At 40.0% G+C, this 13501-nt stretch overlaps 1 protein-coding gene across 1 annotated transcript in view; it reads left to right on the forward strand.

Moving 5' to 3' along the window:
• Nucleotides 1-13501, forward strand: part of Itpr1 (inositol 1,4,5-trisphosphate receptor type 1) — a 381954-nt gene that overhangs the window by 147838 nt on the left and 220615 nt on the right. The window contains exon 5 of the mRNA XM_023713283.1: nt 7528-7643. Coding sequence (XP_023569051.1) covers nt 7528-7643 — 116 coding nt within the window. The remainder of the gene's footprint in view (nt 1-7527; nt 7644-13501) is intronic.

Consider the following 13501-nt stretch of genomic DNA (forward strand, 5'->3'; position numbering starts at 1 on the left):
ATTTCAACTCTCGGGAGGCTAAGGCAGGAGGATCACAGTGAGTTCCAGGCCAGTTTACATTACATAGTGAGACCCTGTGTCAGTATAAACCAAACAAACACTATTTGGTTTTTTTTAACAAAATGGGAAATTTTTTTCTAGTTATTTCTTTAGCAGAAAACTAATATGTAGAATATTTAAAGAACTCAAGAAATTAGACTCTCCAAAATAAAAGATCTATTCAAGATTTAAGCAACTCAAATGAGCAGACATTTTTTAGAAGAAGTACAAATAGCAGGAAATATATGAAAAAAATATTCAGCACCCCTGGCCAACTGAAAAATGGAGATTAAAACAACACTAAGATTTCGTCTTAGGCCAGAAAGATTGGCAGTCATCAAATCATACTAACAAGTGCTGTTGGGGCTACAGTGAAGAAGTAACCATTCTGCATTGTGGATGGGAATATAAACTAGTACAACCAGTATAGAAATTAATATGGAGATTTTTCAAGAAACTGAAAATACAAGTTTCATTGACCCAGCTGTTCCTCCTCTAGGTATCGTCCCTAAAGACATCATATTATAGCTATCCAAGCATACTTGTGTTTATAGCAGTGAAATTTGTAAATGATAAATCTTGGAAGCAGCACATGTCCATCAACAGATGAATCGATAAAGAAAATGTGGTATCTTCAGTATGCATAATGAATTACTACTTGGCTATAAAGAAGGATAAATTAGAGAAATTTTTAGGAAAATGAATACATTTTGAAAACATACTGCTAAGTGAAACAAATCACACCACATTTTAAGTACTATATGATTTCTCTCATTTGAGTAATCCAAAGTACAAGTAAAGAGCAAAGTAAAAAAAAAAAAAAGAAAGGAAACAGGAAGATCTTTTGCAAATAGAAGGGGGCCAAGAAAATAATGGTAGGGGAAGGAAGTGGGGGAGGAGGCGTAATAGGACTTATGACATATATCATGTATGTGTAGCAATTACCTGCAATGAGTGTAATCATTATGTGTTGCAAATTCAACTAAATAATAATAAAAAAAATAATAATGAAGGGCTGGCCAAATAGCTCAGTGGACTAAATTATCTGCAAATAGGCACAGGGGCCTGCCTGCCTGTCCTACCCCTGGGGTGTGCTGAGATGGCAGTTAAGACTGGACAAGGTGGCGCACACCTGTAATCCCAGCTCTTGGGAGGCTATAAACAGGAAGAACACTATGAGTATGATCTAATAGTGAGATCATGAACTCCCTGTAGACCCTCCCCTAAAATACAAAATAATAATAATAATAATAATAATAATAATAATGAAAATGGGGAAAAATCTAGAGACAGAAGGAAGTAGGTGGTGGAGAGGGGGAGGGAAATAAAAAGAATCAAGATATGTTAAGTACCTGTGTCCACTCCCTAAGATTAATGAAAGTATCTTGTACTGAAAACATATCCATAAAATAAAATAAAGCCAAGGTACGATTTTTTATTGGTGATAGAATTTTCTTAATGGATGCTGAAACGTGAATTTCATGTCATTCCACATGTCATAAAGTCTTACTGTCCTTTTTCTCTCTAATTTGAAAATATGAAAACGGTGATTTTTAGCCTTGGAGCCATATGCAGTCAGGCTACAGTGGGCTGCAGTCGGCCTGTGGGTCGTGTTTGCAAACCCTGCTCTGGGTACCAGCTAGTGGCGAGGAGGCTGCCTGGGCGTAGCTTGTGCATCAGCCATCCCATGTGTACATTTGTATTGAGCCCACTCATTGGCAGTTGCAGTCCCCGGTCCTGCATGACTTCTTCATACTTGGTACCTGCAGCTTCATAGATTTCTCTGTGGTCAGTTTTCTTCAGATAGTACTTCTATTGAAGAATGGTTAGTTGTCTTGACTGTATGGGGTAGGTGGAAACGAGGGTCTTTTCTATATGTTTTCAGGCTACTGTTAATTATGGGCTTATTATCCCATTCCTACCACCCTCGCTGCCCACAGCCTCCAGTTCCTAAGTCTTTCTGGGGTTCCACTACTCTGGCCAGCTTGCTTCTGTTGGCACTTTTCTGCAGAGACACTGGCTTTACTTTGCCTCACGGTTGAGTTTTATTCCTTAACCTCTTTGCATCTTCTTTTATTGAAACTTGATAAGATAGATTTGGATTTCATAGAAGATGGAGTTGAGTGTCTGGTCAGAGATGGAGAAAGAGAGATTGGTTTTCTTCCCTCTGAGAACTTTTAACCTCATTTAACCTTTTTCGCCTTAAATGAGCATAGTTTTTAGGTTTGGCTAGGGAGGCTGGGCTCTTGCAGTCCCGGATGGACTATATTGTGGTGGAATCCTTTTGAAATCTTTTTTTTTCCCCTGGACTATGCTGTCCTCTCCAGTTCCCTATTCTTTTTCATCCCCTTTTGTCATCCTGCTCCTTGCATCCATTAATAACCAATTGCTCTGAGTTTTTCCATTACTAGTGGATGGTTGTGCCACTCATTATTGACCATTTTATTTTGAATGTTGCACAAGCAACTCAAGGTATGAACAGACAAAATAAAATTACTGTCTTATGTTCACCTTGCCCAGACTTGTGCCTCCCCAGCCTTCAGCTTCTTGCTAGACACCACCACCAGTGCAAAGCTCCCTTGGAAATGAAAGCCAGACCAAGGTCTTGCTTTGCTTACAGGCTGAGGGCTTCCCACCACTTTTGGAATGACTCAACTGCTTCCCCAGGCCTACGTAGACTTGCCTGAGGCAGCCGCTGCTTGCTTGTCCAGCCGCAGCTTTTGCCTACCACTCTTCACATCCTCTTTTCTATTCTTTTAACACTGTCAAGATTCTTTTCCCCAGCTCAGGGGCTTTTTACCTACTTGTTATTTTCTCTGTCTTCAAAGCTTTGCCCCCAGATTTCTCATCAACGCTCTCACGTGCACTCTCTCCCCTCCCCACCCCCTCTCCCCCTCTCATCTCCCTCTCTCTGCTTCTCTCCCCCTCCATTTTTCAGCTCTGTTTAGATTCCATAGCCTTGGAGATGCCTTTCCTGATTCCTTGTATGAGGCACTATAGCCATTGTGTGTCCGAAGAAATTATTTTCCTACATGGTATTTTAATTTGCTGTGATTCAACTTGTTTATTTGACTATTGAGAAATTCACACAGTGGGTTTACTGTTCTAGTTTCATCATGTCGCACTGAACATACACAGTAAGCACTCCAGTATATAGTACGTTAGTCTGTGAATACACTCCCATAAGCTAAGAGCATGAAGTACTTTCAAGAGAAATGTCTGCCATTGTTTCTGGAGCTTCGTGGGTCATTGAGAACTTTTATTTGGCTCCTAATCTATCCCTAACCTTGAGTTCTTGCTGTCAGGAACCCAGCGCAGAGCTGGAGAGGATGATGTTGATATAGAGGAGATTAACTTTCACTACCTTAACTTTTTGCTTTAGTCTCTTAACAGGCATTCCTGTGAAGGTTTGCCATGTTTTTGTTCTCTGGCCTTTGTCTTCCATCATCCTAGAACACTCGAGGAAAACTTCGTGGTTTCTCTTGTCCCCGTGTACTGTTTTCTGTGCATAAGTTCCAATTTGGTAGTTAACTCAGCCACCAAGCAGCTAAATATTCTCCCTATATCCAGCTCTGGGTATCATTTGAACAGTTGAGGATGGCATATGGCCGGTTTCCTGTGTTTTCTAGCCCTTTAATATTTCACCCAACCTCTCTATCCACCTATCTTCTCCTTTGCTAATTTAATATGGCATATGCTAAAGATTTAGAATATTCCAAAGTAATTTTTGAAAACTTAGCTTATTCCTCGAAGGCCTGAAAATCACATGTCACACAAGATTTCCTTTGTGGCATTTCTTTGGCATGAACTCAAATCATGGTGTGTGTGTACATGGGTGTGCACACATGTTCTCACACAACACACGCATGCTTCCCTTTCTCTCTCCATGTATATATTTTTCTTCTAGGTTTCTTATACTTGTGTATTTCTATACTTAGCACAGTATTAGGATACAGGAAAACTTTAATTTTGTACTGCCGCACCATACAAATAGCAAAGGGCAATATGGAGTTGCTGAATTGCAGAATTTGAGAAAGTTACTTTAGCATTACATTTGAATTGCTTAATTTTCACTTTGAATCAGTTGCTAAGCAACCAGGGAGACAGGGCAAAATCAGCAAGGCTAATTTGGTTCTGTTACTAGTATGTTAGCATCTCTTATATTTACATAGACAGTTGGTTGTAAATACACTTCATCCAATGTAGTGCTTTGTTTTGTCCAAGGGAAACAGTTGGTATGGAAGCTATCACAAGGCTTTGGTGGGATTGACAGTGCTTAAACTCACACTGTTCCTTTAGTTGAATGTGAAGTTACCTGCAGTTTCGACCTTGTGATGTAGTCCATTTGTTGAAGGGGGTGGGGGTTTGGCTTGGTAATAATGCACAGTTGTCAAATGGTGCCTCACATCGTGTGCCACACCTCAACACTGTAGATCTAGCCGTATTGTATACAGTTAGTTATTCGTACACTAAATATATTAAAGGAAAAGATAGATCATTTTGTTCTCTTTGTCTTATTATTGATGAAAGTTAAGATTGTTAACACCATTTATAATGTAGAGTAAGTTACGTATCAAAAGTTATTGCTGGGGCCAGGGGGATGGCTCAGTGGAATAAGTGCTTCCCTGGCAAGCGCAAGGGCCCTAGTTCAATCCCTGGTTCCACACACACACAAAATAAGTTAATGCTGGTGACAAGCATTTTGAATTGCTTATTTAAAGAGTCATATAGTCACACATGGTGATGCACGCCTGAAATCCCAGCACTTGTAAGCCTGAGGCAGGATGAGCATCAGGAGTTTGGGGCAAACTAAGGCTACATAGTGAGCTTAAGGGCAGTCTCCACTACACAGTAAGACTGTGTCTCAAAAAACCAAGCCAAACCAAGTTACATGATTGAGGAAATTATTTTGGCCCAGCCTAGATGTCTGGGTCAAGATAGGACATTTAATTCTGGCCAGTAGTTCCATGGTTGCATAATTATTCAGGAGATAAATGGAGAGTTCACATACATCAGGCAACTAGAAGAATCGTGTCTCTTGCAGTGACGTCATTTAGGTTACCACTGGTACAGCAAATGACCATGACCTGTGCCTTTTATAGAAGGCACAAGAGACAGCAACAGCAACTTCGTCTTTTAAACTGGTTTCCTGTTTTGTCCTTTGTTCTGTAAAAGGCTTAATGTGTTTCATATGCAGTGAAAATTACTTTCAGTAGCTGGATGAGAGTCTTGAAAAATATCGGTGTTCCTATATTTATCTTATAATTGTCCATGATTAGAAAAAAAAAATCCTGAATGATGAGAGAGATTACAGAAATAAAGAATATACCTTTTGCTTCTGTAATTTTTTATTTTTTATTTTTTCTGAGCAAAATTTATGAGTGCAGTGTGTGACAATTCATTGGTCTGGACTGAAAAAAAAAGAGTAATCTGGAGTAAAGACTAGTGTTTATGCATTGGAGTATCAATTTTAAACATTAGCCTACTAGGAAAATTGTTTCTGGCATATGTGTGTGGTGCTGGAGATTGAACCGAGGGCCTTGTGCATGGTAGGCCTGTTCTCTCCCACTGAACTCATCATCAGCCCTCTGCACTTTTAGGTTTCTTTAGGAGGTGGAGGGATGAGATCTTGCTGTGTACTTCAAACTGCTATCTTCCAGCATTAGCCCCATGGTAGCTAGAATTATAGGTGTGCACCACCATTCCTGGCTCCCTGAACAATATACTTATTGCCTTAATTTCTTTTCTTTCTTTTTTTTAAAGGGATATACTTAATATTGAAGCCAGGCACACTATACCACTAGAATATAGCCTCAACCCTTTTTAATTTTTCTTTCTTTCTCCTGCTCTTCTTCCTCTTTCTTTTTTTGTATTAAGAACCAACCTTTTTTATTTATTTTGAGAAAGAGTCTCGCTAAGTTGTCCAGCCAGGACTCAAACTTGCATCCCTGCTGTCTCGTCCTCCCTCAGTGCTGGGATTGCAGGGGTGCTCCTTGGCACGCACTTCCTCTGGACTTTTTTGATGGCATAGATTCATCCAAAATTTCTCAAAAACATGCCCCTGGCCTCTGTACTGTGTGTGTATATGTTTACAATTATATATTTTGCAATAATTATGCTGCAATAATACATTTTCAAGCTATAAAACAATCAGGAAAGTTTCATAAAAATCATGACTCAAAAGTAACGTCATATATTAATAATGACCATGCTATCATTAATACTTCAGTATTTGTATATGCTTTAGGGTAAGGTTCAGCATTAAAGTCAATATTTTATTTCATTTTATTTTTAATAAAACAAACTTTTAATGCATGTCAATACAATTTATATCTTTTATTAGAGTTTCTAAACTAAAAGTTAAACTATTATTTGTGTCCATGATACTGTATTTTGCACAATAACTTATACTTAGAATTTTTTGCACAAAACTATATATAAATATGACATTCGCATTGATCATTTTTAAGAAAACAAAGCTTAAGTGACAATCCACCTGAAGCAGTTATCACATTATTTTAGTTTAGTTTAGTTTTTGAGACAGGGTCTCGCTGTCCAGTTCAGCTTGGCCTTGAGCTTTGTAGCCCAGGCTGCTCTCAAACTCCCAATGATCCTCCTGCCTCAGCCTCCTGAGTGCTAGGATTCCAGGCATGCACCACCACACTTGGCTAATATTTAAGTTTTTTGTATGTTTTTAAATTTTAAATGACTTTTTTTCAGATCTGGTTCAGTTGTGATTATCTTTACTTTATAGAGGCTGACAAGAGAAGGATCAGTTTTGCTTTTATTTGCTTACTGGGGCTAAAGTACTATGGCATCTCAGTTTCTTTGCCAAAATCTTTTAAAGCTGTTTGGCCATGTTGCAGGGGTTGATTATATGGCGTAAGACAATGTGTCAAGCTTCGTGAGCCCAGCTACACTACTGGAAAGCCATCCTGATGCCCTGATAATGAGAGGATGAGAGACTACTGTCTCAATGGGAGTGTGCCCCAGTGGGGTGTCTCACACAGCATTTGAAAGGCTACTGCACTAGGAGTACCTCTAAATAAGCCAGGTTCAGGCTGTCATCATTGCATTTTTAATTTCTATGAACTAAAGAGATGTGGGTTTTGATAAAGAAATCCTTGGTTATATTTTTATATACAGTAAAGACTATTTGTCCTTAACTATGTCTACCATGAAGTGAAAGAGAAAACTGAGAAAATATTGAAGTATTGGCTTGAACACTGAGTCCCATCTCTGCTGGTACCAACCTGGTGAAAAAAGATAGTTGACTCCCGCTGTAAGCTTTGGTTTCCTCATCTGTAATGTCACATAGTGGCGAGAATTAAATTTAAAAACAGAGGCTTATAAAGGGGTTCTGTACCATCACTTACGTATAATACAGTTTAAATACCTTGTGTGGATAAAAGCGGAAATCATTTTCCTGTCGGGTTCATGTACATGCGTTCTCAGTAACAGTTTTTGTTTGTTTGCTTTCACTCCTAGACTGCCTCTTTAAGCTGTGTCCTATGAACCGATACTCTGCCCAGAAGCAGTTCTGGAAAGCTGCTAAGCCGGGGGCCAACAGCACAACAGATGCGGTGCTGCTCAACAAACTGCACGTACGTATGGTGAAGGGGCTGTTGGTGATAAGGGCCAGGAGTGCTTGTGTTGGCGGTTCTGAGAGTGGTGCACTGTGGGCTTCGTTAGGCTATAAGTCCAGCTAGTGGCTGGCTTCTGCTCTTTCGTACAAGTGTAAGGAAGAGGACTCTTAAGGAGAGATGGAGCTTAGCCATCTCGACGTGCCTGGCAGTTTCTGTTTTCTCACCACTTCCTTTACAGGGGTGGCTTTGGGCAGAATAGTGGTTGGCACATCTATGCTTGGAGATGCCTGCCTAGAATTGAGTCCTAACTCTGCTGATTAGTTAGTAGCCTTCAGCAAGTCATGGAGCTGTTTTCTAGTGGTGTAACTATAACATTTACTTTAAAAAGAGGACAATGGGAACATCTACCTCAAGAGCAGGTTGTGAAAGTTGCATGATAGAAAAGCTTATGAACAGTGCCTACTGCATGATAAATGCTTAATAAGTTTTACCTATCACCACTGTGTTTATCCTGTTATTTAGCCTGTAAAAGTATGCTTATTCCACTAATGATGTTCTGTGTGTCCTTTAGCAAGTTCCTAAAGCTCTCTTAGCCTGTTTCTCCAATTCAGTGATGACGGTTGCTCTACTTGGAGGCTGACCTGTGTGGAACTTTTTTGTGATGTTTAGAAGAAGGATGTGACATAGGTTCAGTGTAGGATTATTGAAGTTACTGTCCAATACCTTTCCCTCATCCTGCTTTATTTTTTTTCCATGTCACTTGCAATCTTTCCAATAAGGTTTATTTTGTGGCTGCCTCCTTTTGCTACCCCCAGCTAGAATATAAGCTGCAAGAGGCCCGAGGTGTGTGCCCACCTTGCTTGGCACCGTGTTCCTCATGCCTACAACAGAGTTTGGCATGTCCTAGGTACTCAGTGGTTAACTAAATAAATGGTGATTCCTCTTGGTGCTCCATGGTGGCTGTTGAGGATTTAGAGTGTGCCTGAGCACTGAGGAGCTCACAAGGTCACCAAGCTGAGCATGCTGTGTGTTAGACTTACATATGGCAGTGTACTAATGAACCTCGTTTGGTAAGGTAGGGGTCATGAGAAGGGAATCTGTATGAAGGGAATTGTTCCTTCATTCAGCACATACTGTTGCAGGTGAAGGTTCAGTGCTTCAGGTACGAAGAGGATGAGGTTTGCAACCTCAGTGGCCTGATAGCCTTTGCGAGGACACACAAGCAGTCTCCCAGGGCACCTAAAGTGAGGTCCAGACTTTTAGCTTTTATTGCCAAGATCATACATGCCTTGGCCCTAGTTTTCTCTCTAAAGCTTTTGAACTGAAATCCAGCCAGAGGGGCTCGAGTTCATTTTGTTTCATTTTATGCTTGGAGCCTCTCGGGCTCATGCCAACCTCATGACTTGGCATTCACCATTTTACCCATGTAGACATCCTTCTCTTGGATCTTCCTGAGCGAGGACCTTTACATCCTTCATGTTTCAACCTACCTGTCCTCTCAGCAATGTTTTCCCCCACCCACTCATCTAAGAGATGTCTTGAATATTTTTCCTCCATCACAGATCTCTGTTTATATATTTCTCATTACTGATAATATTCTACAATTATGGTTAGTAAGTTTCTTAGTTATCTGTCACTTATTAAAAAGACAGCTCTGCAAGGTCAGGGGTATTGTCTCTTGTTCTCTAGGGTATCCACAGCTGGGGGACTAGTGTCGAGGCACAGTGGGCATTCGAGACACATTGGCTGCCGAGCACTGTGCTAGTGACAGATCTTAATCCCTTGAGAGCTTTGCACAGAATAAGAACAAAACTGCTGTACGAGAGGGCAAACCACCTGAGGCTGGGAAGCCCAGAGAGAGAATACCAAAGTCTGTCTTTGCTGGGTCAGGGAAGGTGACACAGTGCTGAGGGGGGGCCTCCTGGAGGACGGGAAAGTGACATGTGAGCTTCAGTATGAGGCTCCTGTCACAGACAGAGAGAAGAAACAGAAATAGCAAACACTGGGGGCAGAGACCTAGAGTTTAGACTTCAACAACTTCAAGAAAAGCATTATTATTACAATAATGATGATATTAATCACCACAGACCTGTTCTTTCTAGCAAATATTATACAACTCACAGGTATGCAGTAAGCTTTATAGAAACCAAATTTTAGGGGTCTGGGGAGATAGCTCAGTGGAATAAGCACTTCCCTGGCAAGCGCAAGGGCCTGAGTTCAATCCCCGGTTCCCCCCCCCAAAAAAAATAATAATAAAATAAATAAATAAAGAAACCAAATTTTAAAAAGTAAACTCTAAGAGCCGGTCAGATAGCTCAGTGGATTAAGGCACCTACTTAAGCAGATACAAGGACTGGAGTTTGATTCCTGGCATGCCATGCTGGCCCTGTCCCCTGGGACATGCTCAGATGGTAGTTGAGACTGGGCACTGTGGCACATGCCTGTAATCCCAGCGCTTGGGAGGCTGAAAACCAGGAAAATCACTATGAGTCCAATCTGTGTAGTGAGACCCTCTAGACCCTGATATATATATATCACCAGTTAGTTGTTTTCAGAAGCTCCATGTACATATATATGGAGGAATAAAAGCAAAGTAATAAATTATATATGTAAGTTAATGTATATAAGCAATTGCTTAAAAAGCAACAAGAAAGAACAAATGAAAGAAAGGAAAAAGATATATCCGTGTATATATGCAGGATATTTTAGATAATTATACTGCTGGTTTCTGCTGGTCTTTGGAAAGGAAGAGTTAATGCTTAATTTTTATTCTTTTTATTCTTTTTTTTCTTTTGAATTTGTTATAACTTCTTTGCTGTTTTTTCTTTAAACCAATCTTGCATGTTTATATCTGGTAACCTAAACAACTACTTTGAAGATAGCATCCATGCAATACAGCAACCATTGTTGGATTGCTGTTACTTTACTTAGTGAAATTTTGTATCATTTCTAATGCTGAGTTTTTCTATTGCCATTTTGTATTTTTTTAAAAATAAAAACTCCCAGGAGAATCAGTGTTTGCACCTCTCTGTAAAAACCTCATGAGTGATATATGAATATAATACTAGTGACCTAAAAAACATGGTGCTGTTTTTCCACATGGCCAGCAACTCTTGAAAATGTCATGAAGAATCCAAACCATGCTCTTCCCTTCCTTTACAGTACTTGTGCCTTCTAAGGAAAACGTAGTAATAATGGCATTAGTAAAACCGTGCTTTCATTGATGATATAAAATGGGGTGAGGTGCGAGATTCAGATAATTACAGGTATCTCTGAACCTATGTGAATGTCCAGTCAGCCATAAAATTGGATGCAATAAATGACAGTTCCTCGTACTGCACTGAAACAGGCGTCTCACAGAAAATCCGGTGTGTTTGACTCCTGTCCACTAAGTACCGCCAGCCCCCTCCTCCTCTTCCACGCATGTGCCAGTCAGCACCGCCCTGCAGCCTGTGGTCAGAACACGATTTCTTATCCTGTGGGTCTCCTGGGAGGGAGCTCATCATTGCACATGCCTGGGGGCTGTCTGGATGGAAGATTGGCTTGTCTTTAGTGGCGCTACCTGGCTGCTGTAGTTTATTGTTCTGTTCAGTGAGATCTTATTAGTACTTCTCAAATTCTTCTCCTACGCTTTTATAGCAGGGTTGCAGATTCATATTGCTCTGAGCCGAACAGGAAGCCCACAAGAACAAAGGGGCTTGCTTGGCACTGCTGCCAAGTGGAGAGTGCAGGTCCGCAGGGATTAGCTCCAGGTCCTGCAGTGACTGCATGGGAGGCGGTAGGGAGCTGCACTGCCACTTTCTACTACATTAAAAGAAGATAAAAGTCCAGGAGACTGGGAATATAATGTTTGGCCTACCATGCACCAGGTCCTGAGTTCTATTCCCCATGCTAAAAAACAGAGAAAACTGTGCTTTTATGTGTAATAGCTCATTTAAAAAAAAAAACATTTTGCTAATTAATTCAATTAATTAGTTGAATTAAGGCTTAAAGCATACACTCAGGGCCAGCTCTAAATGACCCAACCTCAAACTGTGTCAGCCTCCTTCGCAACCTGTGTTGCATACTTATGTTTTGTTAGCAATTCCTTTTGATGCGCCTTTGTGGGAATGAATTGTGAAAAAACAATGCAGTTGAAAAAAAAAATTAGTCCTAAAGGTGATCCAGCACTTTTAAATCCTTATGAAAGAATGAAAATGAATCATGTCTTTCGTGCTGTTGTTTATAAAAATGTAAAAGCAAGTCAGATCTTTTCCCTGATTTGAGTTTATTGGCCTGACCCTCAGGTCCTGAGCGCTGGTCTCTGCCTGGTTTTGTGGCCCTTCTGGTGTCCTGCTTGGCTGGATGGTTAGCCTCTGTCCTCCGCAAGGCATCTACATGTTTTAGTGCAGTCATTAAAATGTTGTTTTGGACAGCCACTTGCCTTTGGGGGCTGAAGGCCAGTCTCCATTTTTTATTTTTATTTTTGTCAACTTCTGTGCAGCACCGTGGTCAAAGGTCAGATTATTTTCAATTACTGCCATTTAAGGAATTAGTTGTCTAGACCACTTGACTTCCTTTTGACTAGGACAAGAATGTAGCACTCTGAAGGAGAATGACATCTAGTGGCTGGTTGCTGTGTGTTCATTCTTTCTGCAGGGGCAGCTGGGTTTGGACTTGGTCATGATTTTGTAAAAGTTTCTTGGCAAAATGAGCTTTTTTCACTTTCAAATCACATAATTTGTTCCAAAAGCCTTGACGACTGTTTCTGAACAGAAGTTTTACCTGTTACTTTGAAACAGGCACTTAACAATTGTTTGGAATCTGAGAAATGATTCCTTGAATTGAGCCCTTGCTTTGACAAACTAGGAAGAACCAGAGAAGTGACAAGTCTTTATTGTCCTTTAAAGCATAGGTCACCAGTTGGTTGTTTTCAGAAGCCTTAATTTAATTCCACATTATGTGCTTCAGAGCTTAGTGACCTTAAATAAATAATCTTTCCCTACTGTTTCAGTGACCCTTCATAATAATTTAATAAGCATTTCTCTATTTTTGAAATAAAATAACAGGTGACTGTCATGAATTGACCTTGATGTTGTTTAGGAAACATGATAATGTCAGTGGTGAATAATAATGGAAGAAATTATAGCATAGAGTGTTTTATCCTCAGAAATTAGAACAATCCTCAATTCACTGTATAAGGGACAATAATATCAGGTATTTAAATTATCAGGATTTTTGAAGAATGAAAAGCTAACAGTTACACAATGGCTTTTAAAAACATCCAGGCTGCTTGCCAGAAAAAGAATGAGGAATTTTTTGAGAAACTAGAATACTTCAGGACAGGAATCTCCAAATATATATGAGTAGGAAAAGGAGAAAGAAAATTTACTGATTTGATCCATGAATTTTATTCAAAGACAACCTTGGCTTTTATCTTGGCACATGCCCTGCTCTCTTGGAGATTTAAGCCATAAATGGGAGCATGCTGTTTTCCCTTAGTTTAGCTTGCTCCCTCCTCTGCCCCCGCACTATCTTGCAAACAAATAGAAATCTATTCTCATTTTTAATGACTACATGGTTACTCCATTGGATGACAACATTGTAATTTTAGATAACAAATCCTTCTGAGGGGGTAGACAATATTTGCTGTTTTGAGAAAAAAATTGGCACTGTGTGCATGTTAGATTATCTAAGCAGGACAAACTCCCAAAAGTAGAATTGCTATGTCAAAGTTATGTTTTTGAAAACCTTTTTGGTTGATGCTGCTAGGTGATCGTCTAGAAGGAGCATGCCAGGTCCCAGTCACACTGTGGCCCATTTTTGAATCTACTTGCAGCATTTAACAAACCATAAGCTCTTGTTTTTCAGGGTGGAAACAACCTTAGACAGTGGAC

This window comes from Octodon degus, unplaced genomic scaffold, assembly GCF_000260255.1.
Source record: "Octodon degus isolate 3935 unplaced genomic scaffold, OctDeg1.0 scaffold00030, whole genome shotgun sequence".
NCBI lineage: Eukaryota > Metazoa > Chordata > Mammalia > Rodentia > Octodontidae > Octodon > Octodon degus.